This window comes from Aspergillus melleus (assembly GCF_016097325.1).
Source record: "Aspergillus melleus strain CBS 546.65 chromosome Unknown contig2, whole genome shotgun sequence".
Classification (NCBI taxonomy): Eukaryota; Fungi; Ascomycota; class Eurotiomycetes; order Eurotiales; family Aspergillaceae; genus Aspergillus; species Aspergillus melleus.
The window spans coordinates 4,134,699-4,153,188 of NW_025763371.1; the positions used below are offsets into that span (position 1 = coordinate 4,134,699).

The following is an 18,490-nucleotide window of genomic DNA, read 5'->3' on the forward strand; positions in this document are numbered from 1 at the left end:
TTAAGAGTTCTCGATTGAATAACTAGCTTGTAATTCAGTTCATTGATCACACATTATGGAGCAAAAAGCACTCAAGCAGATTGCCGATTATCAACATCGATCCCATACCGCCCTCTACCATCATCATCATCTATCCAGCCCAGCCTCAATCGCAGTCCAGCAAAGATCTTCCGCTCTTGCGTTTGCTTATTACTCAGCCACTCAGTCCCTTCCAGTATAACCTTACGCGAAGCCAGCGTACTCCCAGCCACCAAGGCCACGGCACCTGATATCTGGCCAGGATTTTGCATGATAAACACGGGAGTCCATGCCAACGCGCAAGCAATCGCACTACAGATGAAAGCAATAGCCAGTAAAATCTCCAGCGCGAGACTAGCTCGACGATCAATTTTCAAGCGCGCGGACGGATACACGACCGAAGCCTCGAAGTTGGAATCGTCGTTTTGGCCTTGAATCGAGCGAGAAGCGGCACTGCCGAGGTCGTCGTCTTTTTTGAAGGTTGTATTCTGGCGCATGTTGTAGGATATGGCGATCGCCATGTATTTACCGTACAGGTCACTGGTGGCGTTGAGGAGGCGAGGAATGTTGTCTTTTCCGACGAGGTCCGATTCAGGGATGCCGTCGATGCCGTGGACAACGACTTGGTAGAAGGTGTCCATGTATCCGGACGCGTTCGCATTGAAGTAGAGGATGCTCTGTTCGATGTTATATTGGGGGCGGTATTGTCGCATATCGAACCCGTGGCCATCCCCAAGCACATGGGCGGTCGACTCATCGGGGACAGGGGGGTTCGACGGGTCGAGCTCGAGACTAGGAAGAATGAAACGAGCTTCCGTGGTGACTTCCTCAATGTACTGATCGCAAACCCCGCTAGTCACTTCGGTCATGTTGGTGGAGAGTGGGATGAATGCACCGAAACTGAACCCGACGCTAGGACACCCCTCTGGATTCTGTCCCTTATCGTAATTGTCCTCCGTATATGAGGGAGACTCGCCGTACGAGTACCAGTCGGCAAATAGATCGCTATTCCCCCACTTCTCAAACTGGGTATATCGCGAGCTGACATTCTCGTTTTCAAGGATGTCTCCGAGATGCAGATCGAAAAGAAAACCACCGTAAACGGGTGTCTGAAGGATGGGTCCGTTACCAACTTGCCTCTCAGGAAAGTAAATTGTGCTGTTAAAGTTAAACAGATTCTTATCTCCGTACGCTCGACCGCGCTTGCATTTCGGATACATGGATTCGAGATTGATGGTGGTCTGGAGACTAGCGTAAGGTACCCGTTTCTCAGGCTCTAGCGCTGATGAGGTCTTGCCCGTATATAAGGTAGCCGTGTCGAGGGGCTTGCAATCAAGCCGTGGGCGAAGAGCGGGTACTCGAAGAGTCATATGCCCATTTTCCTGGCCGGTGCTGTCCCCTCTCTGTTCAAAGGACACTGGGGATGAAACTACCGGAAAAACCAGATTTCCATACGTAAACCGAGGGAAGGTAAGGTTTGACTGCTCAATAAGATTAAGCACAGTGCCCGCATGACTGTCATTGTAGGCATTGGGCCAAGTCAAGTTGAACACATCGCTTCGGTGGACTGCCATAGTCCGACTCAAAGTGTTCTGTCCCACAATCAGTTCACAATATCGATTTTCAAAAAGATCGGCGACACTCGGTCAACTCACCTGGTAATCCACTATGTAAAGTCCTGATGCGGCAATCGTAAACAAACTTGCAGCGAGCGTGGCGAAAAGACTGAAGAACACAGCAAGTTGACGATCGGATAATGATTTCCCAAGTGCAAATACAGGTATATCGCGAAGATAATTCGCAAACATTGCGCGCTTATTTGCGGCACAACCTTGACTGAGTACGCGGTATGGGGCAAGCAATGCAAGCCCAAAATCAAAGGTCCCATACATGAGACAGAGGGAGACCATCACTCCGGAGGTGATGAACTTGCTCCAGAAGAGGACACTAGAGTCCCTCGGAACGTCCATAAACCCGCCATTTTTAGTCGACACCTGCTGCAGAGTCTCGATGACGATTATAACAGCAATAGGAGATACTAGCACAAGCAAACGAAAAGGAAAACTATACGCTAGGGGCTTCCAAATCTTCTGCGGTGTGTTATCCAACACCTCAGGTGTTTTCTCAGCCGGAGTTTGTGGCTTCTCAGACGCATCCTGAAGATCCACATCAATAGTGAATGTTGGTTTCGTTGGTTTCGCATAACGATCAGTGGGCGACGGTTCCAAACGAGTCCGGAATCGCTGTCCTTTGAGAGCATTTCTAATCCGCGGGAAAGGCCAATAAGCGGTTCCGGCAAGCACCCTCGTCAATTTGCTATTGGGAAGGAAGGTCATGATAGCACCAATATTATCTGGACTCCGAGGAACAACATTGAATGGACTAGTCATAATCACACCCACTGAGATGCATATCATGAGAGCAACGCAGGTAACCATCACACCAATTGGAGTCTTCTGCACAAACAAGCGGTTCTCATTGCGGAAAGCCTCCCCAGGAATTTCTTGATCGGGTGATTTGAGAAAGGTATGGAGTATATAATAGACCGACTGGGCTGCCAGACCGATGTAAACGTTGGCCGCGCTTGTTGTGAGGCGCTTGGTGTCTAGAAACGACTCGTAGTCGGGGCTGTCGCTCTCCGCTAGCATGAGACGGAAAAAGGGCCTATAAGCATCCTCCGTCGCTTTGTCCTGTCCAAGAAGGTTAGGAGATCCTGCCATAAACCTCCACATCATCTGGAAGTAATTATTAGCTAGTTCATCCATGGAGTGCCCTTGCAGCAATGTCTGAGTAGTTAGGGTAGAGATAGGAGTGACGTCAAGCCCCGGTCCTCTCTGAGTATCCACATCAGAGGGATCTATTTCAACTCTCGCTCGCTTGCCGACCAGATCTTGCTTGCAGAGAATGGCCGTGGCGCTCTTGATCTCAACAGTGGCCGAATTTGCCACCTTGACATCGTCGCCTGAACGTAGAAGCTGTTCTGCATTAGGCTTGAGGTCCTGAGTGTTTCGGACGTCAAGGACGGTAAACAGGAGACGCAGTGATGGATGGATATCGGAGTTCGTTTCGTTGCCAGTGCAATTAGCGTACAGGTTCGCCATCCGAGGATAAATCAATTTCTCTGGTAGTATCTCACGCAAGTGATCATTCAGTGAGAATACGGCAGTATCCGGGACTAATTTACCAACAGAGCAACGGCCATCCTCGGTTTCAAATCGAATTCTAACCCTATCCTTATCATCATGGGTGTCGGGATCAGGGCTTAGCATGGTCCAATTCAGGCTTCCTGGCTGACAGTCCAAGCTTGGCCAGTAGCCCGTGACGTTGGCCGCAATACGAGTGGTGCCGTCGGGAAGAGGATCTTTTGGGTAGATATTTGGCACGACGAATTTAGGGGACGTTCCTTTGGGATAGGGCAAACCATGCGCCAGGACTCCATAGTAGGCATAGGTTGAGCTGAACAAATTGATGTCCTCAAAATGTGGAACACTGGAGTTCATACCAACCTCGTAAACGGGGATGGAGCCACTGCGCACTTTTGCAGGCTGGACGACCAAAAGTGCGGATGCGAATGCCGTCTATCAGATCCTGGTCCTCAGCAAGAATTTCGGGGTAGACTGCGTCTTTGCGTTCTTACCATCAATTTCAAGAGTAAGACACCAACGATGGAAGCCGATACAGTCCAGTGTTTATTCCTCAAGGCGGTCCAGCACCCGAAAATATGGATTTGACCAACGTAGTCTAGAAATAAAGACTTTTCCGCGGGTACCCATCCTTGCCGTAATTCCCGCCAGGGACACAGGCATTTGCACCAGTAGTCAACCTGTCGCCAAAGACCAGCGATAAAAACCATGACTTTCAGTTTATACGATCAGCCCCAGGCTTTGTTACCAACAACTAATGAATTCAAAACACACCTACAGTTGGGCCGTACGCCCAGGAATAGCGATCATCAAAAAGTAGTTTGAAACCATTATCAGTTTCCGCAAAATGGTAGACAAGACCAAGAGCAATGCCAATCAGAACTAGAGCCACGATGAATCCGCCCAGACAAGTTTTGCTAAGCCAAATAGGGTTGAACATGGGCAAACGAGGAGAGCATTCATGGTCATCCTGTGTTGCGGCCTTCTCATAGTCGGGATTTGTTGAAGGACTGACAGAAGCCTCCGAGACCTGACCTCCTTTCGGTTCTGGTTGAGGCCTTAGTGACGGCGAACCCTGCCACATGAGCGGGGTTTCGCTGGTGTATGAGTTCGCCCGTTGGCCGTCGCAGGAAGGCTGGAGAGAGTCCAGCTCTACCGACCTCGGCATTATCCGCTGACAGTCCCTCTAAGTACGGGGACCAACCAAGACATTTATGAAGATATTGAGGGGAAAGTGACCTTGCGCATTCTGAAAATAGCGGGCGCGACCGCACATTTATTGAAAATGGTAGTGAATGTTCCGTCCGCAACATGGGATGCCAAGTCGTGGGGGCCGAAGAATGGAGATATTCAACGGTAGCTCTTCCAACAGGCTGCTTGAGACCCCGACTAAGGGTTTTCATAGCTTCACAGCCTCACCGATGTGGCAAGCAGGGCACCCGAATGGAGAGGCTAAAATCTAAGCGCGATTCCTTTTGGTCCTGAACGCTTTTCTGACTGGAGGATTAAGGTTGATTCGCAGATCTAACCCTCCTACAGGCGCGTGATTTCCATGGTCTATGCCGGATTCGATCGCCATGACGCTTCTTTCAGCGACGACGGACCGGCTCTGCTCAAGAATGGTGCACAGGAAAGCCAACGCGATGTGCATCCAGGCAGTGCAAGACTGGCTATCATTATTGTGTTTTCATCGTGAGCATCGAGAAACACCTTGGGATGCGAAAACCGATCGCATCAAAACTACTCCTTTAAGAAGTTAGGAACGCTCTCATCGAATTCTGAGGCTTGCTCTTGCCTCTTGGGCCGATTCGAATCCTTTGGTTGACAACGCCAAGCTTTTTCCTACACTAAGCATAATTAGCCAAGTCAGGGGAGAGCAACAATGCATGCTACTTACTCTGTAGGGTCAGAGGATGTGGAGCGAACGGTAATCAGCTCACGCAAGCATGTATGCGAATTGCAGACCAGGATTCCGATCTGTTATACCACCCTACCACCCCTGACTCCCACGTTGGATGAATATTAATGAAGCGTGGTAAGAACTCAAGTGGGTCGGTCTGCCAGGGAGTGGGCGAGTTGTGGGAGAAAGCGAGAGCGAAAGGTGGAAACTCGAAAATGAAGGAAGATCCGGTGTGCGCCGCTGCCGAGTTTTGTTTGTTTGCACTCCCCGTGATGCGCGTCGGCCCTGCGGAGGACAACGTGACTGCTGAAGACCTCAGACAATATTAGTATTACTTTGATATAGTGATATTGCGTAGGGTTTTTAGTTGCTGCTTTGATTTGCCCTGATTCCATCATTCTGTTCGCAGTCAACTAGTTAGACTCTATGCTTGCTTAGTCAGAAATTTGAATCTCATTTTTCGCCCATTGATTTCTGAGATGACGCGGAATATATATCGGTGGCTAACAAGAAGATATGAAAATGCACCACCAATTGTAAGCCAAACTCTGGCTGATCCAAAAAAAAAAAAATCATGCACGTTGGCAAGGTTCTATGACCGCATTCTTGACTTTGAAATAGACATCACATCGCTCATGACTACGCAGAGATATCAACCTGTATTTCGAACGAGCTAGAAACCAAAACCGACATCGTCATGCCTCCAGATAGAGCGAAAAACGCTTGTATCCCTTGTCGGGAGAGAAAGAGGAAATGTGATGGCAAGGAACCCTGTCAGAGCTGCGCCAAGGCCAATTACGACTGTAAATACGACCATCGTCCTCGAACGAGACGACCTGCACGGAAGAGTCCGACGGAAGGATCGACCCAGCGCACACATATGAAGCCTACAGTGACACCCGATGAGCCCATCTCGGCGCCTCTCTCAGCTGACGTGAATTCCGCCGCTGTATTGGCCAGAAAGTTGGGCTTTTCGTCTACAGAGTCCACGATCCCCGGCGGTCTACGCTTGTTTGCATGGAACTTGGGAATTGGAGAGAAACCAACCGAGTACCTTGCACCATTGCCACTTTGCGAGATTCTAACGGTAGATGCAATGCGAGGGTTGGCATCGGTTTACTTTGCAGAAGTTCACACCGCGTATAACTTCGCAGATCTTGACATGGTTGACGTTGCCATTGAAACCATTCCCGAACAACAACTTTTTGACCCCGTGCAATGTGTGCTGCTCGGAATTGCTGCGCTGGGATGTCTGTTCAGCCCCCAACCGAAGAATATCGAGGCGCAGATTGTGCACAGCGCTCGCGTTACCTTGGAACATTCAACCACATTGGAACTGCCGTCAGTGGACCACGGAACCGGGTGGCTCCTGCGTGTTCTTTATCTGCGGCTCACTAGCTCGCCGCATGCAGCATGGATGGCTAGCTGCACGCTGATGCATATGGTGGAAACGACAAACCTTCACCTTGAGCCATCGGGCACGATGCCGACCGCTACAGACATAGGTTACACTCCGGATTCCAGACGACGGCTATACTGCGTTTCCCAGCTTTTTCACATGTGGATTTCCTACGACTACGGGCGCTCGCGAGTTAACTTGCGCGGAGCTTCCTGCTCGCTCCCAACGGAAGGATTGACCGCGGACCAAATCACAATATGGCAGTTATCCGATGCTCTGGATGTGGACAGGTATCTAGATACGACAGAGCTAGAAAACCTTCTTCGGAAAACCATCGCATTGAAACTCTCTCATCCCTTGCTGCAGTTGAAACGCTGTAGTATTGGCATGTGCATATATCGCAGAATCCGAGCCTTCGGACGGACGGGTACGGGCGAAGTAACCGGCCTGGTGCTTCAGCTGGCAGGAGAAGGTGTTGATACGGCAGTGGATCTCGCCTATACGCGTTCTCCCTGGTGGCATATAGCGCATGTGCCCTTTCAAGTTATCTGCGTTCTCCTGGCTATTGATTCTCGGTCTTCACTCGAGGGTGTGAGGAAATCTTTTCGGGCGCTACAAGTGATTGCGGATTGTTATGGGACAAATGTTCTGAAAGAGGCCGTTGCCAGCGCAAGCTATATTATCGGCATACAGTTACAGCGCAAGAAGGAAGAATACGACTTGCTGAACAGCATGGCGAGCGATATTCTCACGAATGAGATTAATAATGCCGGATCACTCGGTCAGAGCCCGTTAAACCCTGATTTTGGGCTACAGCAAACTGATACTGGCCACTACAATTATGGAGAATTTTTGGACCTTGACCAGCTGTTCACGGCCAACCTTTTCGCTCCATATGGATGATGGAATTTAAGAGAGGGAGGTGGAATTGTGCCTGCCGGGGTTGCGGAATTGCGGAAGTCCGCAAACTCCCGCTGTTCCGCTCCGCTCCGCTGATGATGACGCAATTATGTAGCACTTGGACGAACATAAATTCTCCCGGACGCCGGAAAGAACAGAAAACAATATCACACAAAACCTGAAACTGAAAACTCATCACTATGCCGACCGATAATCTCAACTTCTCTTGCGCCCTGGTCACTGGTGGAGGTGGCGGAATCGGCAAAGCAATCGCCTCGTACCTCGTTTCCAAAGGCAAAAAGGTCATCATCGCCGGCCGAACCGAATCAAACCTCAAAGCAACCGCCAAGGAACTCGGCGTGACTGCCTACTATGTCCTGGATACAGGGGTCGTGGACCTATTCCCGGACTTCATCTCACGCATTACGCACGAACATCCCGAATTGGATTGCCTGATCAATAACGCCGGGGTTCAGAGACCCATTGACCTAGTCAAGGAAAGCCCCGAAGATATCTTCCAGAAAGCGGACCAGGAAATTGATATCAACATCCGCGGACCGATGCACCTTACTCAGAGACTTCTCGAGCATTTCAAAGCAAAGCCAGACGGAGCCGTGATCGTCAACGTGTCTTCGGTGCTGGGATTCCTCCCATTTGCTCCCATCAACCCATCCTATGGCGGTACAAAAGCATGGCTGCATTTCTGGAGCATGAATCTCCGCACGCAGTTGCAGCAGAGCGGCTATGAAAAAATCCGCGTCATCGAGATTGCGCCCCCAACGGTGGAGACCAATCTGCATCGCGACAGGGAAGACCCCGATGATAACAAAAGGCACAACAATCCTAATGCATTGTCGATCGAGGAGTTCATGGACGATGTAAGCGCGAAGTGGGAGCAAGGGGAAGAGATGATCGCACCGGGGATGAGTGGGGACTTGGTGGACCGGTGGTATCGGGAATTTGGCGGGTTTTACGATGAAAAAACTCGCTAGGCTGGCTGATCGGGACGATAGTCTGAAGCCGTGTGGGGTTCTTCAATAATTGTCTGTGAGGATTAAGGGGGAGGAGCTTTGCTGATGTTTGTACATACTTCGTGGTGCAGGCGATTATATTCCCGAGGGATAAAAGCAGGTGCCACTTGAGATATTGGCATATTCATTCCACTTCATTGCGAGAATTCCCATGCAATCCACCAGTATTCGGAATCATTGAATTTGTCATGACCGATCAGATCCGCAAGGGATTGCAAGCCACGGATTATTAATTCGCCTCGATACGAGCTCTTCTAGGAAAGTGAGATGGAGATCGCAATAGGGAAGTGGGCAGACTGCCATTGCAAGCCCTACAGATTACAACCCTCCACAAGCCGTGTTCTGCCAATAACTATTCAAAAATTCTCAGCAAAAGTGGGCAATTTCCAAGTGGTATGTTAGGCCTTTCCCAATTGGAACAATAAGATGACAGCCATGGAATATGGCCCCGTCTGACAAAAGCTAAAATGAGTAGCGATATGCAAGTTGGCGGTGGCTTGAGCGTTGTTGGTGCCAAAAGTTATTGCCAAAAACGAACGTTTCTCCACTATCCAACGCAAATGAAGGCAACCGAGACATTGTTCTCATCAACTTGTTTGTCTGCCCCCTCGCAGCCAGATACTGCAAGCAGGTTAGGTGCATCAATAATGGCATCGGCATGACATGTCATACGCCCGGCTATCAACTCCCGCGCTGTCAAAGTTCTGCACTGTCGTTTTAGGTCGAGCTAGGACGGAGTAGCGTCTTTTCATGAAGAAAGTTCTGCACCGCGCAGACCGTTTGCAAAATGGTAGAAACACACGCATGCGTCAAATCAAGAGCCACTGGCTCGTGAAGGAAGCCCACGGACCGTCCGAAGGAGCCTGATAGGTGGGATCTGCACCGATTACTCCAGAAGTGGAGCGCCCAAGAGGCCTGGACTTCCTGATGGGGTGATTCTTCACGGATTGGCGCTGGTCTGATTTGCCAATGCCCGCAAAGGCAGTTGATGTCCGCGACAGCAAAACCTGTCAAGGAGGGAAGACAGAAGTTCTTCATCTCCACCGCGACAGTTCGCACGGCCCGTGCCCCACAAAAGGGGAGGTCATTTTGATTTGATGCTGAGATATGCCGGCCCTCCACCTGGAAGGATGGCTTTTGTTATTAGAATTACTCAACCCGAAGGCTCGGGTCGAGGGTGTTTGTGTGGAGCGAGATCCCAAGATCCTGGTTCTGCACAACCCAAACCATCGCCATGGGATTCACCCACGATCTGGTAGTTTTGCTACAACCATGTACCGGGTCATTTATAAGGGCCACGGGGACACTGACTGTTCTTGGCTTGGCTTATTTTCTGATTTTGGGCGTGTACCGTCTGACGCTGCATCCGCTGGCCAAGTTTCCGGGCCCCAAACTGGCGGCCTTCACGCAGTGGTATGAAACGTATTATGAGTTCTTCAAGCAACCAGGGGGACAGTTCCTTTTCCATTATCGAAAACTTCATGAAGAATATGGTGGGTAAAGGCATTATTCTACCCTGTTCTATGCTTATAGGTCCATATCAACTCACTCATCATCGGCTTGCACACAGGCCCGATTGTTCGTATTAGCCCCTTCGAGGTTCACATCCAAGATTCGGCTTTCTTCGAAGAAATGTTCTCCCAATCCCATCAGTGGGATAAGCTGAAACACCTCGAACATCGATTCAATAACGCTACCGGTACATTCCCGACCCCCGAGCACGAGGCCCACCGACACAGACGCGCAGCGTTGAATCCCTTTTTCTCGAAGCGAGCAATTTCTGGTGCGGCACAAATGATGCAGGAACAACTCGGAAACCTATGCTTGCGTCTTCGCCGGGAGTATAAAGGGACTGGGAAAGTCCTGCGCCTCGATTGGATGTGGGGATGCATTGCGTCAGATATCATTGTTCGATATTGTTTCGATCGCGGATACGGGTTCTTGGAGGCCCCGGACTTTAGTTCGCCCTTTATACAGGCGTTGTTTGACTTGCTGGACGGGGTGCATCTAGTGACGCAATTTCCATGGGTTGCGACAATTTTCAATGCGCTGCCGGAAAAGGTGGCGGAGGCGATGCAGCCGGGGCTCAAGTCAGTTAACCACTACAATAAAGTAGGTCCAACGCTCAACATTCCCGAATTACAAATACTGAGATTGTGCAGGAAATGAGAAATCAAATCTCCGACATTCTTGACAATAGAGCAACCTCCAAGGCATCGGTCAGGAAAACTGTTTTCAATGCACTGCTTGAGTCTGATCTACCACCGCAGGAGGTCACCCTAAACCGCTTGCAGCACGAAGCGATCACTGTAATTGGAGCTGGTTTTGAGACAACGAAATATGCCCTTACAGTGGCAAGTTTTCACATTATCAACACACCTTCCATCTACCTGCGCCTTCGTCGCGAGCTTGATGCGGCCATTCCGGATCCCAATCACATCCCGTCATTGAGCGAGTTGGAAAAGCTTCCCTACCTAACAGCCTGTATTCAAGAATGTGAGCTGTCAATTCCCTCTATCTCGAGTTTATATGGTTTATTGGAACTGATTTATCTCGAGGTGTCCGCCTCTCCTACGGGGTCTCGCAACGCGCTTCCCGCATCTCCGACCACATCACTCTCACCTATAAATCCTACGTTATTCCTCCGGGCACCATCATCAGCATGGACAACTATTCTGTCTCGCACGATGAAAGAATATTCCCCGACTCATACACCTTTAGACCAGAGCGCTGGCTCGGTGATCCTCTCGCCCCTGACGGAAGGAAGCTCACCCGGTACCTGGTCTCGTTTGGCCGCGGGACGCGCTCGTGCCTTGGAATTAACCTCGCGTACGCGGAGATGTATATCGCGATGGCGAATATATATAGGAACTTTGAGTTTGAATTGTTCGAGACGGATCGCAGTGCGGTTGATTGCTATCGTGATATGTTTTTGCCGCATGCGAAACCGGGGACTCAAGGGGTTAGAGTTCGAGTGAAATGAAGAAGTAAGATGCGAACTCTTTTGTTATGAACACGGGCTAGGCCGGGTCAGTTGTTGTTCTTGCTTTTCTACTAATTATAAGTATCTTTAGCCATTTAGTAAATCAAATTTCATGTGTTTTGTCCTATGTACTGGCGGAGATGCCCTTGAAGGGAGCACAACAACTCATTAATAAAACCCCCAAAAGAAGAGTTGGGCTCACCATCATGAGTTCTGGACCTCGAAGCAATGCAAGTAGAAGTGGTCAATCATCTCCACTCGAGCTTGACAGAGGATCCCCAATCAGAGCCAAATTTTGAATCGCCGCCAATCCGTACAGCGCGGAAATATTCGTCGACACCCATCCAGCCTCCTGCACGGGAACAGGAACCTGACTCCCATGCACCAGCTCACTCTTCCACGGCGCATCTGCCGCATAGCCATCTCCAGTATAAAACTCTCTCCACGCCCGCCTTGCAATCCCTGCATCATGTAGCGTCCTCGCCGCATAAGCAGTTAGCCGTGAATGTCCCTGACGCAGGATCAGCGATCCAAAATCAACACCATATCTGGCTCTTTGCTCTTCGGGGCTTGCGTTGAAGAACCGACAATAATCTATCCATGCGGACTGAAAACCAAGTGGCAGCGTGTCTCCAAAAGAGTCGATGATCTCGGCGCAAATTTCGAATAACCCGAACATAGCAGAAAGATGGGACACCTTAACAACTCCGGTATCATTCGAGTCATGTGAAGGGGGCAGGACATCACCGGTGTTGATATTATAGAGCACGGTGCCGGTGACAAAACCATTCTGTAGATTGCTAATTCCCTGCATGGAGAGACGAAGCTTCTGGAACGAATCTTCCCAGTTCGGGATGCGTCTCTCCCACGCGGTGAACCACGCTGCAGCAAATGCGGACCAGTCGGTCCCAAGCGAAATCGTCACGGCATCCGCAGATGCGATATATGATTTATCCGGGCGGACCTTGCGATAGGGGTCCAAAGTCAACAGCGTCTTGCCGGCATTCAACGTCTCGTTCAGCAGCTCTCCCGTGCGTTCATCGCCCCCCGTTATATAATAAAACACCCTCTTGTAAATTGCACTTGACACGCGTGCCTGCTTGCAACTGTCACTCCAGTGCTGTACACCGTGTCGCGTCCCAAGACCTTCCCACGGCCCTATGTGATATGCATCGACCTCGGAGGTGTGTCTAGTTAGTGTCTCGGCTAGCCGGTAGACGTCTTCTCTTCCAGTGTGTAGAAAATAGAGCCAAAAGAAGAGATCCGGGGAAAGCTCGGAGTTATCCCATGCGTAGCCTCCAACGTCATATCGCCAGGCGTGTCGGTCCCTGTCGTACGTGTGCATAATGTCGCCGTGATCCCAGAAGCCGTACCATCGGCGCTCCGTAATCTGGGTTACATAGTAGGAAAGAAGAAAGTCAAGGTTGTGCGCGATAGCTGTTTGAGAAGGACTTCGACTGGGGGATGTAGTTTCGGGCGCCCAGTATGTGCCTAGCGCTTTGGTAGATAGGACGTGTGCTCTGTCAGGAATTAAGACCGGATGTTCTCGTAGAAGCTTCACAACTTTAGAAAGCTGCTTGGAGGAAGGTGTCCGGTTGAAAGCGAAGATGGATAGTTCATTTGTGCGCGCAATCCCATACGGCGACCCTTTATTCTTCTCCCAATCTTCATATGTGACGCGTAGTGCGTCCAGCTGGTCATCGTATGTCTCCTGCCCGAGCCCGTCATGATAGGGACGCAAATCCATCTTCTCTGCTAACGGAGAATAAAGCCATAGTGTGACCTGCCCTGTTGGCGTACCCGCGTTTCGAATATCTAATCCTGTTGGATACCTCTCCCAGAAAAACCTCATTCCAATCGCGAGGCCACCATGGGTCGCACTGCCGAGATACGCGAGCCCATTGGCACGGGTCCCTCCAGGGATATTGACCCAACTATATCCACGGGCGGTTCGCTTTTTCATCATGTATCCGTCGGGAGACAGTTGATTCAGGGTGTAATCGTTCCAGCAAAGAACCCACTTCACATACTCTCCAACTTGATTGTCCCATGTCTCTTTTGGCGGTAGAGTCTGGCCATGCACTTGAGCAGACCTGATATGCTGACCGGGATCTTTCCAAAGACCTGTGATTCCTTGAACGGACTCGCCCAATAACCCATCGCTTACTCCAGCAAAGCGCACATGCCTATTAAAAGGCAATTCATTGCCAAGAGGGACATCAAATCGAATCGCAATACCCCGGATAAAGACCTTTTGGGGATCGCCGTCGTAAATGACGGTATGGACAATGCGGATCTCTTCAGATCGCCGATAAAAGTAAAAGCGCAGGATGAATGGAAGCCATGAGGCCTGGGTAGAAGAGTCTGCAGCAGCAGGAATTCCATGTCTTCCTCTGACTGCCACGATTGCTCTGATAGGACCCTCCTGCTCGATGGTCACGTCTTCAACCGAGCCATGGAATTCGGAATTGATGGACTGGTCAGACTGAGAGAGTAATATCAGTCTTCCCTGCGATCCAACAACATTACCATTGCTATTTGTGATTTGTTCTATCACAATCGGACCTTCAGTGGGGAAAGTGGCGGACACTTTTCCAGTGTCAACATAGATTTCTTTAGCGGTTTTGTCATGTCGAATCTGAAATCCAGTAGACAGGTCCACATGTTCTTTTGCTCCGATCGCCTTGATAAAGTGTCCGCTTGGAACGCTCTCCTCCGAGGAAATAGAATGCCCGGTCCATTTCACTGACCCGTCTGGCCAGTACGCATTGACCCAGGATTGTAGCGGTGTTAACTGACCGTTCCCGTCGCTAAGAGCGAAGGATGTCCGACCAGGATAATATTTTCCTCGTGGCCATGGAACGCCGAATGTGGTTCGGGGCTCGTCCGGGCAATCTCCGAGCCATTCTAGCCTTACCTTCGTCTCATCAGAGACCATGATGCAGGGACTTCGACTCACCCGTCGGTCGTACTAAGAACAGAAGGGACGAGATCTGGACAGGGTCAAGCACAAAACGAGCACCTTGGATAGCAGGTTATTTCAACCAGAGATAATCTAGGATCGGATAAAATGAACGTCTCGGTTAGAAACAAGCAAATAGAAATCTCCGAAAGCCCAGTTCGGCAGTCACCATCGCCTCCCACGATGGCGTATCCAAGACTTTTAAGCCAGTGCTTAACTCTGATAGATCAAGGGCGTCGGGGTTTTCCCTCAATCATGAGATTAAGTTAATATAAATGATAGCTGTTAAAAGTCTGAATGGCTCATTAATTTATCATGCTGACATTGGGACGTTGGAGCGGGGAGAGCCATCAATTAGGGCTCGGAGGTAGGCTGATGCCATCCGCCCTTACATGGCAACACTCGTCGCGGTGAGCACATCATCTGCGCCATCCCCGTCGCGCCTCTCGTTCAATTCCTAGATGTCTTGGCTGCTTAGAATGTGTACCAAGAGTAAGTAGTCAATGGCTTGATGGCATTGTTCTAAAGCTTAGCTTCTTGGGCTACTTGCTTGCACCATTGTCTCCCGGCATCACGAACGCAGCATGTCTGAAATATCTCGAGGTAGATAGTGGTAGTATATATCTACTGCAAAATGCTACGCAAAAATGTGAAGGCATTTGCTAGGTTCGTCTTCTATTCCTTTCGACTAAACCGTCTGCCTGGACCTTCGTGACGGTGAAAATGTCTAAGACGCCCAATCCAGAGTTCACCAAAGACGGTACCGTGGTCGACCTGGCTGAGCCAGACGAGCGTCCACAATATAGGTCTTTTGTTTCTGCTTTCCTATCAAGGAAGAGGAGCGTAGACCCTGACAGCATTGCCACTACACGCAGCGTTTTCGACGACCCTGTACTGGCAAAATACTATCAGCCTCATCCCCAGTACGAGAACTTGCACCGATTCGACCCCAACGAAAGATGGACGCACCGCGAAGAGACCGCTGTGCGTCGCAAATGCGACATAAAGATCTTCCTCTGGATTCTTGTTATGTTCTTCGGTCTGAACCTCGACCGAGGCAATCTGGGCAATGCTTCCGCCGACAATCTACTGGATGATTTGAACATCAACACGAATGACTACAACAACGCGCAGAACATGTACCGGATTGGATTTCTGATTGCAGAGATTCCATCCCAAATGATTGGAAAACGACTTGGTCCTGATCGATGGATCCCCGCGCAGATCATCATGTGGAGCCTGGCGTCGGGAGGTCAGTTCTTCATCCACAATCGCGCTGGGTTCTTTGCTTGTCGCTTCTTCCTGGGGTTCTTCATGGGTGGTTTTATTCCGGACGCGATCTTGTATCTCTCATATTTCTACACCAAGTCGGAGATGCCTCTTCGGCTGGCGTTCTTTTGGTTCGTTGACTCTATCTCTGGTGTCATTGCATCGTTCATCGCCTACGGAGTCTTGCATATGCGTGGTGTTCAATCTCGCCCCGGATGGCAATGGTTGTTCCTCATTGAAGCCTTGATCAGTATCGTTATCGGTTTCCTGAGTTTTTTGTTCCTCGTCCCGGGACCGACACAAACCAAAACCTGGTGGAACCCGAGTGGCTACTTCACGGAGTGCGAGGAAAAGATTATCGTCAACCGTGTCCTCCGCGACGATCCATCCAAAGGAGACATGCACAACCGTCAAGCCTTATCACTGGGTATGCTGTGGAAAAGTCTCAAAGACTACGATCTGTGGCCGATCTACATCATCGGTATTCTGTTTGAGATCCCCACCGGGCCACCGAAAGGATATCTCAGTTTATCCCTCAAGGCGATCGGATTCAGCACGTTTGAGACAACACTCCTCGGAATCCCAGTCACCGTATTCGCCGCTATCAACCTGCTCATCATCACCGAAATCACCGAGCGATTCCACCAGATTTCAATCGTGGGCATTTTCACCCAGCTCTGGTCTCTGCCGCTGCTCATCGTTCTCTACACATCCGCCAGCTCGCTCTCCAGCTGGGGTCTGTACGCGGTTACATTCGTGCTTCTGGGTTGGCCCTCTCCTCATGCTGCTCATGTCGGCTGGACTTCTCGAATTAGTAACGCCGTGCGAACCCGAACCGTTAGCGCGGCCGTGTACAATATTACCATCCAATTGTCCGGAATCGCGTCATCGAACATCTATCGCGAGGATGACAAACCATATTATCATCGGGGAGACGGCCAACTTATTGCAATCAATGTTGCCACTATTGTAGCATACGTTCTGGCGAAGGTGTACTATGCATGGCGGAACAAGTGGAAGAAGGCCAAGTGGGAGGCGATGAGCGAGCAGGAGAAAGCGCATTATTTGGATACGACTAGCGACGAGGGAAACAAGCGACTGGACTTCCTCTTTGATAGTTAGAGAGGTTTCATTAATGAGCTGATAGGGTGATTAGTTTGTGGGGTGGGTGGGTGGCAGGACCGCAGGATTGTTGAGTAGTATGGTTGACTAGGCCATAGTTGATAATTCATTAATCCCCTCTTTATCGAGGATGGAATCAATGCTGACCAAAATGGCGTGATATTAGAGTAGGACCTTATCCGGATATTAAACGAACTGCAACTAAGCTATGACCCAAGAGATGTGAGAGTGGAACGAGCAGCGTGGCAGAAGCTTATATACCACGTCCACTCCCTGGCCATAGGCCAAACCATACAGTCCAAAATCTCATAAATTCGGTGTTCTCAGGAAGGGTAGCTAAGGCCCTACAAAATGCCATCCATTAAGAAAGAGCTACAGCTCCCTGATCGCCCCAAAGGCCTTCCCCACCCGGAATACACTACTCCACGTGGCGTATCCCCGCTGCAGTCTGTGCCCGCCGCGGGCTTGCAATACCCGAACTACACGCCCTTCAAGCTACCCAACCTCGTTGAAAAGCCTTTTACAGACCGCGGCCTAAACTCCGACCCAGCTAAATCCCGGCTCCTGGGCGCCGCTACCTCTATCATCCATCTGACCCCCGAAATCGGCACCGAGATTGTCGGCCTGCAGCTTACCGATCTGACCGACGAGCAAAAGGATGATCTAGCGCGTCTGGTCGCCGAACGGGGCGTTGTCTTTTTTCGCGACCAGGAGATGGACGCGCACGAACAGATTGCGTTTGGCGCGTACTACGGTGATCTGCACATTCATCAGATGGCTGGCATTATACCTGATCTACCATGGGTGCATCCGATCCACAAGGATGAGACGGCTGTGAACGGACGCTCTCACCAGATTTGGCATTCCGATGTAAGTTACGAGATCCAGCCGCCTGGATTGACGCTGCTTAAGATGGATACTCTCCCGGAGGCAGGGCCAGATGGCACCCTAGCTGGGGGAGATACCATTTGGGCGAGTGGGTATGCGTTGTACGAGTGTAGGTTTCCTTTTCCTCGATGATTCGTGATATCTCGTTACTGAGAAATGTGTGATTAGCGCTTTCGTCTAAACTGCGAGCATTCCTGGAGACATTGGAGGCCAAACACAGCGGACTCGAACAAGCAGAGAAAGCGCTGCGTACGAGTGGCTGCCTACGCAGAGATCCTATCGAGACTATCGTAGGTTACTGTTTCCTACCACATGACCGAATGAGCCCTAAACTATTTACCACAGCACCCCGTCGTCCGCACCCATCCGGTGACAGGTTGGAAGACTCTCTACGTGAACGAGAATTTTACCAAAGAGATCGTGGGGTTGGAGAAGAGAATCGGAGATGGGATATTGGACTCCCTCTACCGCACCGTGGCCGAAGGATACGAGTTCCAGGTGAGATGGAAATGGTCTAAAGACGCGGTCGCAATTTGGGACAATCGGGCCACTTTCCACACTGGGATTTTTGACTACTGTAAGTGCCCGTCTACGAAATAAAGAAACACTCTGTTGACTAGAGCTCCCAGTCCCACATCTCCGACACGGACTCAGAGTTGCGCCGCAGGCCGAAAAACCGTACTTGGATGCCGAATCAAAGACTAGGAAGGAGGCTCTATCTAAGGACGCGTAAATAGGTGGCTAGACTTGTCATATGATCGTTTCCATAAGTAATATAACTTGTATAGCATTATTCAAGCAATGCTGCGTGAATCGGAGATTACCCTTCCACAGTTAGACTAGAGCTTCACTGTTCCTTCGACACGCTAACGGCG

The 18,490-nt window shown here is 50.3% G+C and overlaps 7 protein-coding genes across 7 annotated transcripts; 5 read left to right on the top strand and 2 right to left on the bottom strand.

Annotated features, from left to right (window-relative positions):
- Positions 1-71: 71 nt before the first annotated feature.
- On the bottom strand, positions 72-3,518 carry LDX57_004240 (DUF3433 domain-containing protein; the record flags this gene model as incomplete). The annotated part of the gene is made up of 2 exons (XM_046085900.1): positions 72-1,610; positions 1,674-3,518. 2 exons carry the CDS (start codon positions 3,516-3,518, stop codon positions 72-74), a joined length of 3,384 nt encoding a protein of 1,127 aa, XP_045941863.1.
- A 2,240-nt stretch (positions 3,519-5,758) lies between these two features.
- Positions 5,759-7,363, top strand: LDX57_004241 (uncharacterized protein; the record flags this gene model as incomplete). The annotated part of the gene is made up of 1 exon (XM_046085901.1): positions 5,759-7,363. The coding sequence occupies one exon, from the start codon at positions 5,759-5,761 to the stop codon at positions 7,361-7,363; it is 1,605 nt and encodes a 534-aa protein (XP_045941864.1).
- Positions 7,364-7,560: 197 nt separating this feature from the next.
- LDX57_004242 (uncharacterized protein) lies at positions 7,561-8,352 on the top strand (the record flags this gene model as incomplete). The annotated part of the gene is made up of 1 exon (XM_046085902.1): positions 7,561-8,352. One exon carries the CDS (start codon positions 7,561-7,563, stop codon positions 8,350-8,352), a length of 792 nt encoding a protein of 263 aa, XP_045941865.1.
- A 1,273-nt stretch (positions 8,353-9,625) lies between these two features.
- LDX57_004243 (cytochrome P450) lies at positions 9,626-11,374 on the top strand (the record flags this gene model as incomplete). The annotated part of the gene is made up of 4 exons (XM_046085903.1): positions 9,626-9,884; positions 9,962-10,503; positions 10,554-10,887; positions 10,950-11,374. 4 exons carry the CDS (start codon positions 9,626-9,628, stop codon positions 11,372-11,374), a joined length of 1,560 nt encoding a protein of 519 aa, XP_045941866.1.
- Positions 11,375-11,547: 173 nt separating this feature from the next.
- Positions 11,548-14,312, bottom strand: LDX57_004244 (uncharacterized protein; the record flags this gene model as incomplete). The annotated part of the gene is made up of 1 exon (XM_046085904.1): positions 11,548-14,312. The coding sequence occupies one exon, from the start codon at positions 14,310-14,312 to the stop codon at positions 11,619-11,621; it is 2,694 nt and encodes an 897-aa protein (XP_045941867.1). The 3' UTR covers positions 11,548-11,618.
- Positions 14,313-15,059: 747 nt separating this feature from the next.
- Positions 15,060-16,727, top strand: LDX57_004245 (putative MFS transporter; the record flags this gene model as incomplete). The annotated part of the gene is made up of 1 exon (XM_046085905.1): positions 15,060-16,727. The coding sequence occupies one exon, from the start codon at positions 15,060-15,062 to the stop codon at positions 16,725-16,727; it is 1,668 nt and encodes a 555-aa protein (XP_045941868.1).
- A 351-nt stretch (positions 16,728-17,078) lies between these two features.
- Positions 17,079-18,348, top strand: LDX57_004246 (TauD/TfdA dioxygenase family protein; the record flags this gene model as incomplete). Its single annotated transcript, XM_046085906.1, has 4 exons — positions 17,079-17,724; positions 17,784-17,905; positions 17,961-18,192; positions 18,245-18,348. The coding sequence occupies 4 exons, from the start codon at positions 17,079-17,081 to the stop codon at positions 18,346-18,348; spliced, it is 1,104 nt and encodes a 367-aa protein (XP_045941869.1).
- Positions 18,349-18,490: the final 142 nt, after the last annotated feature.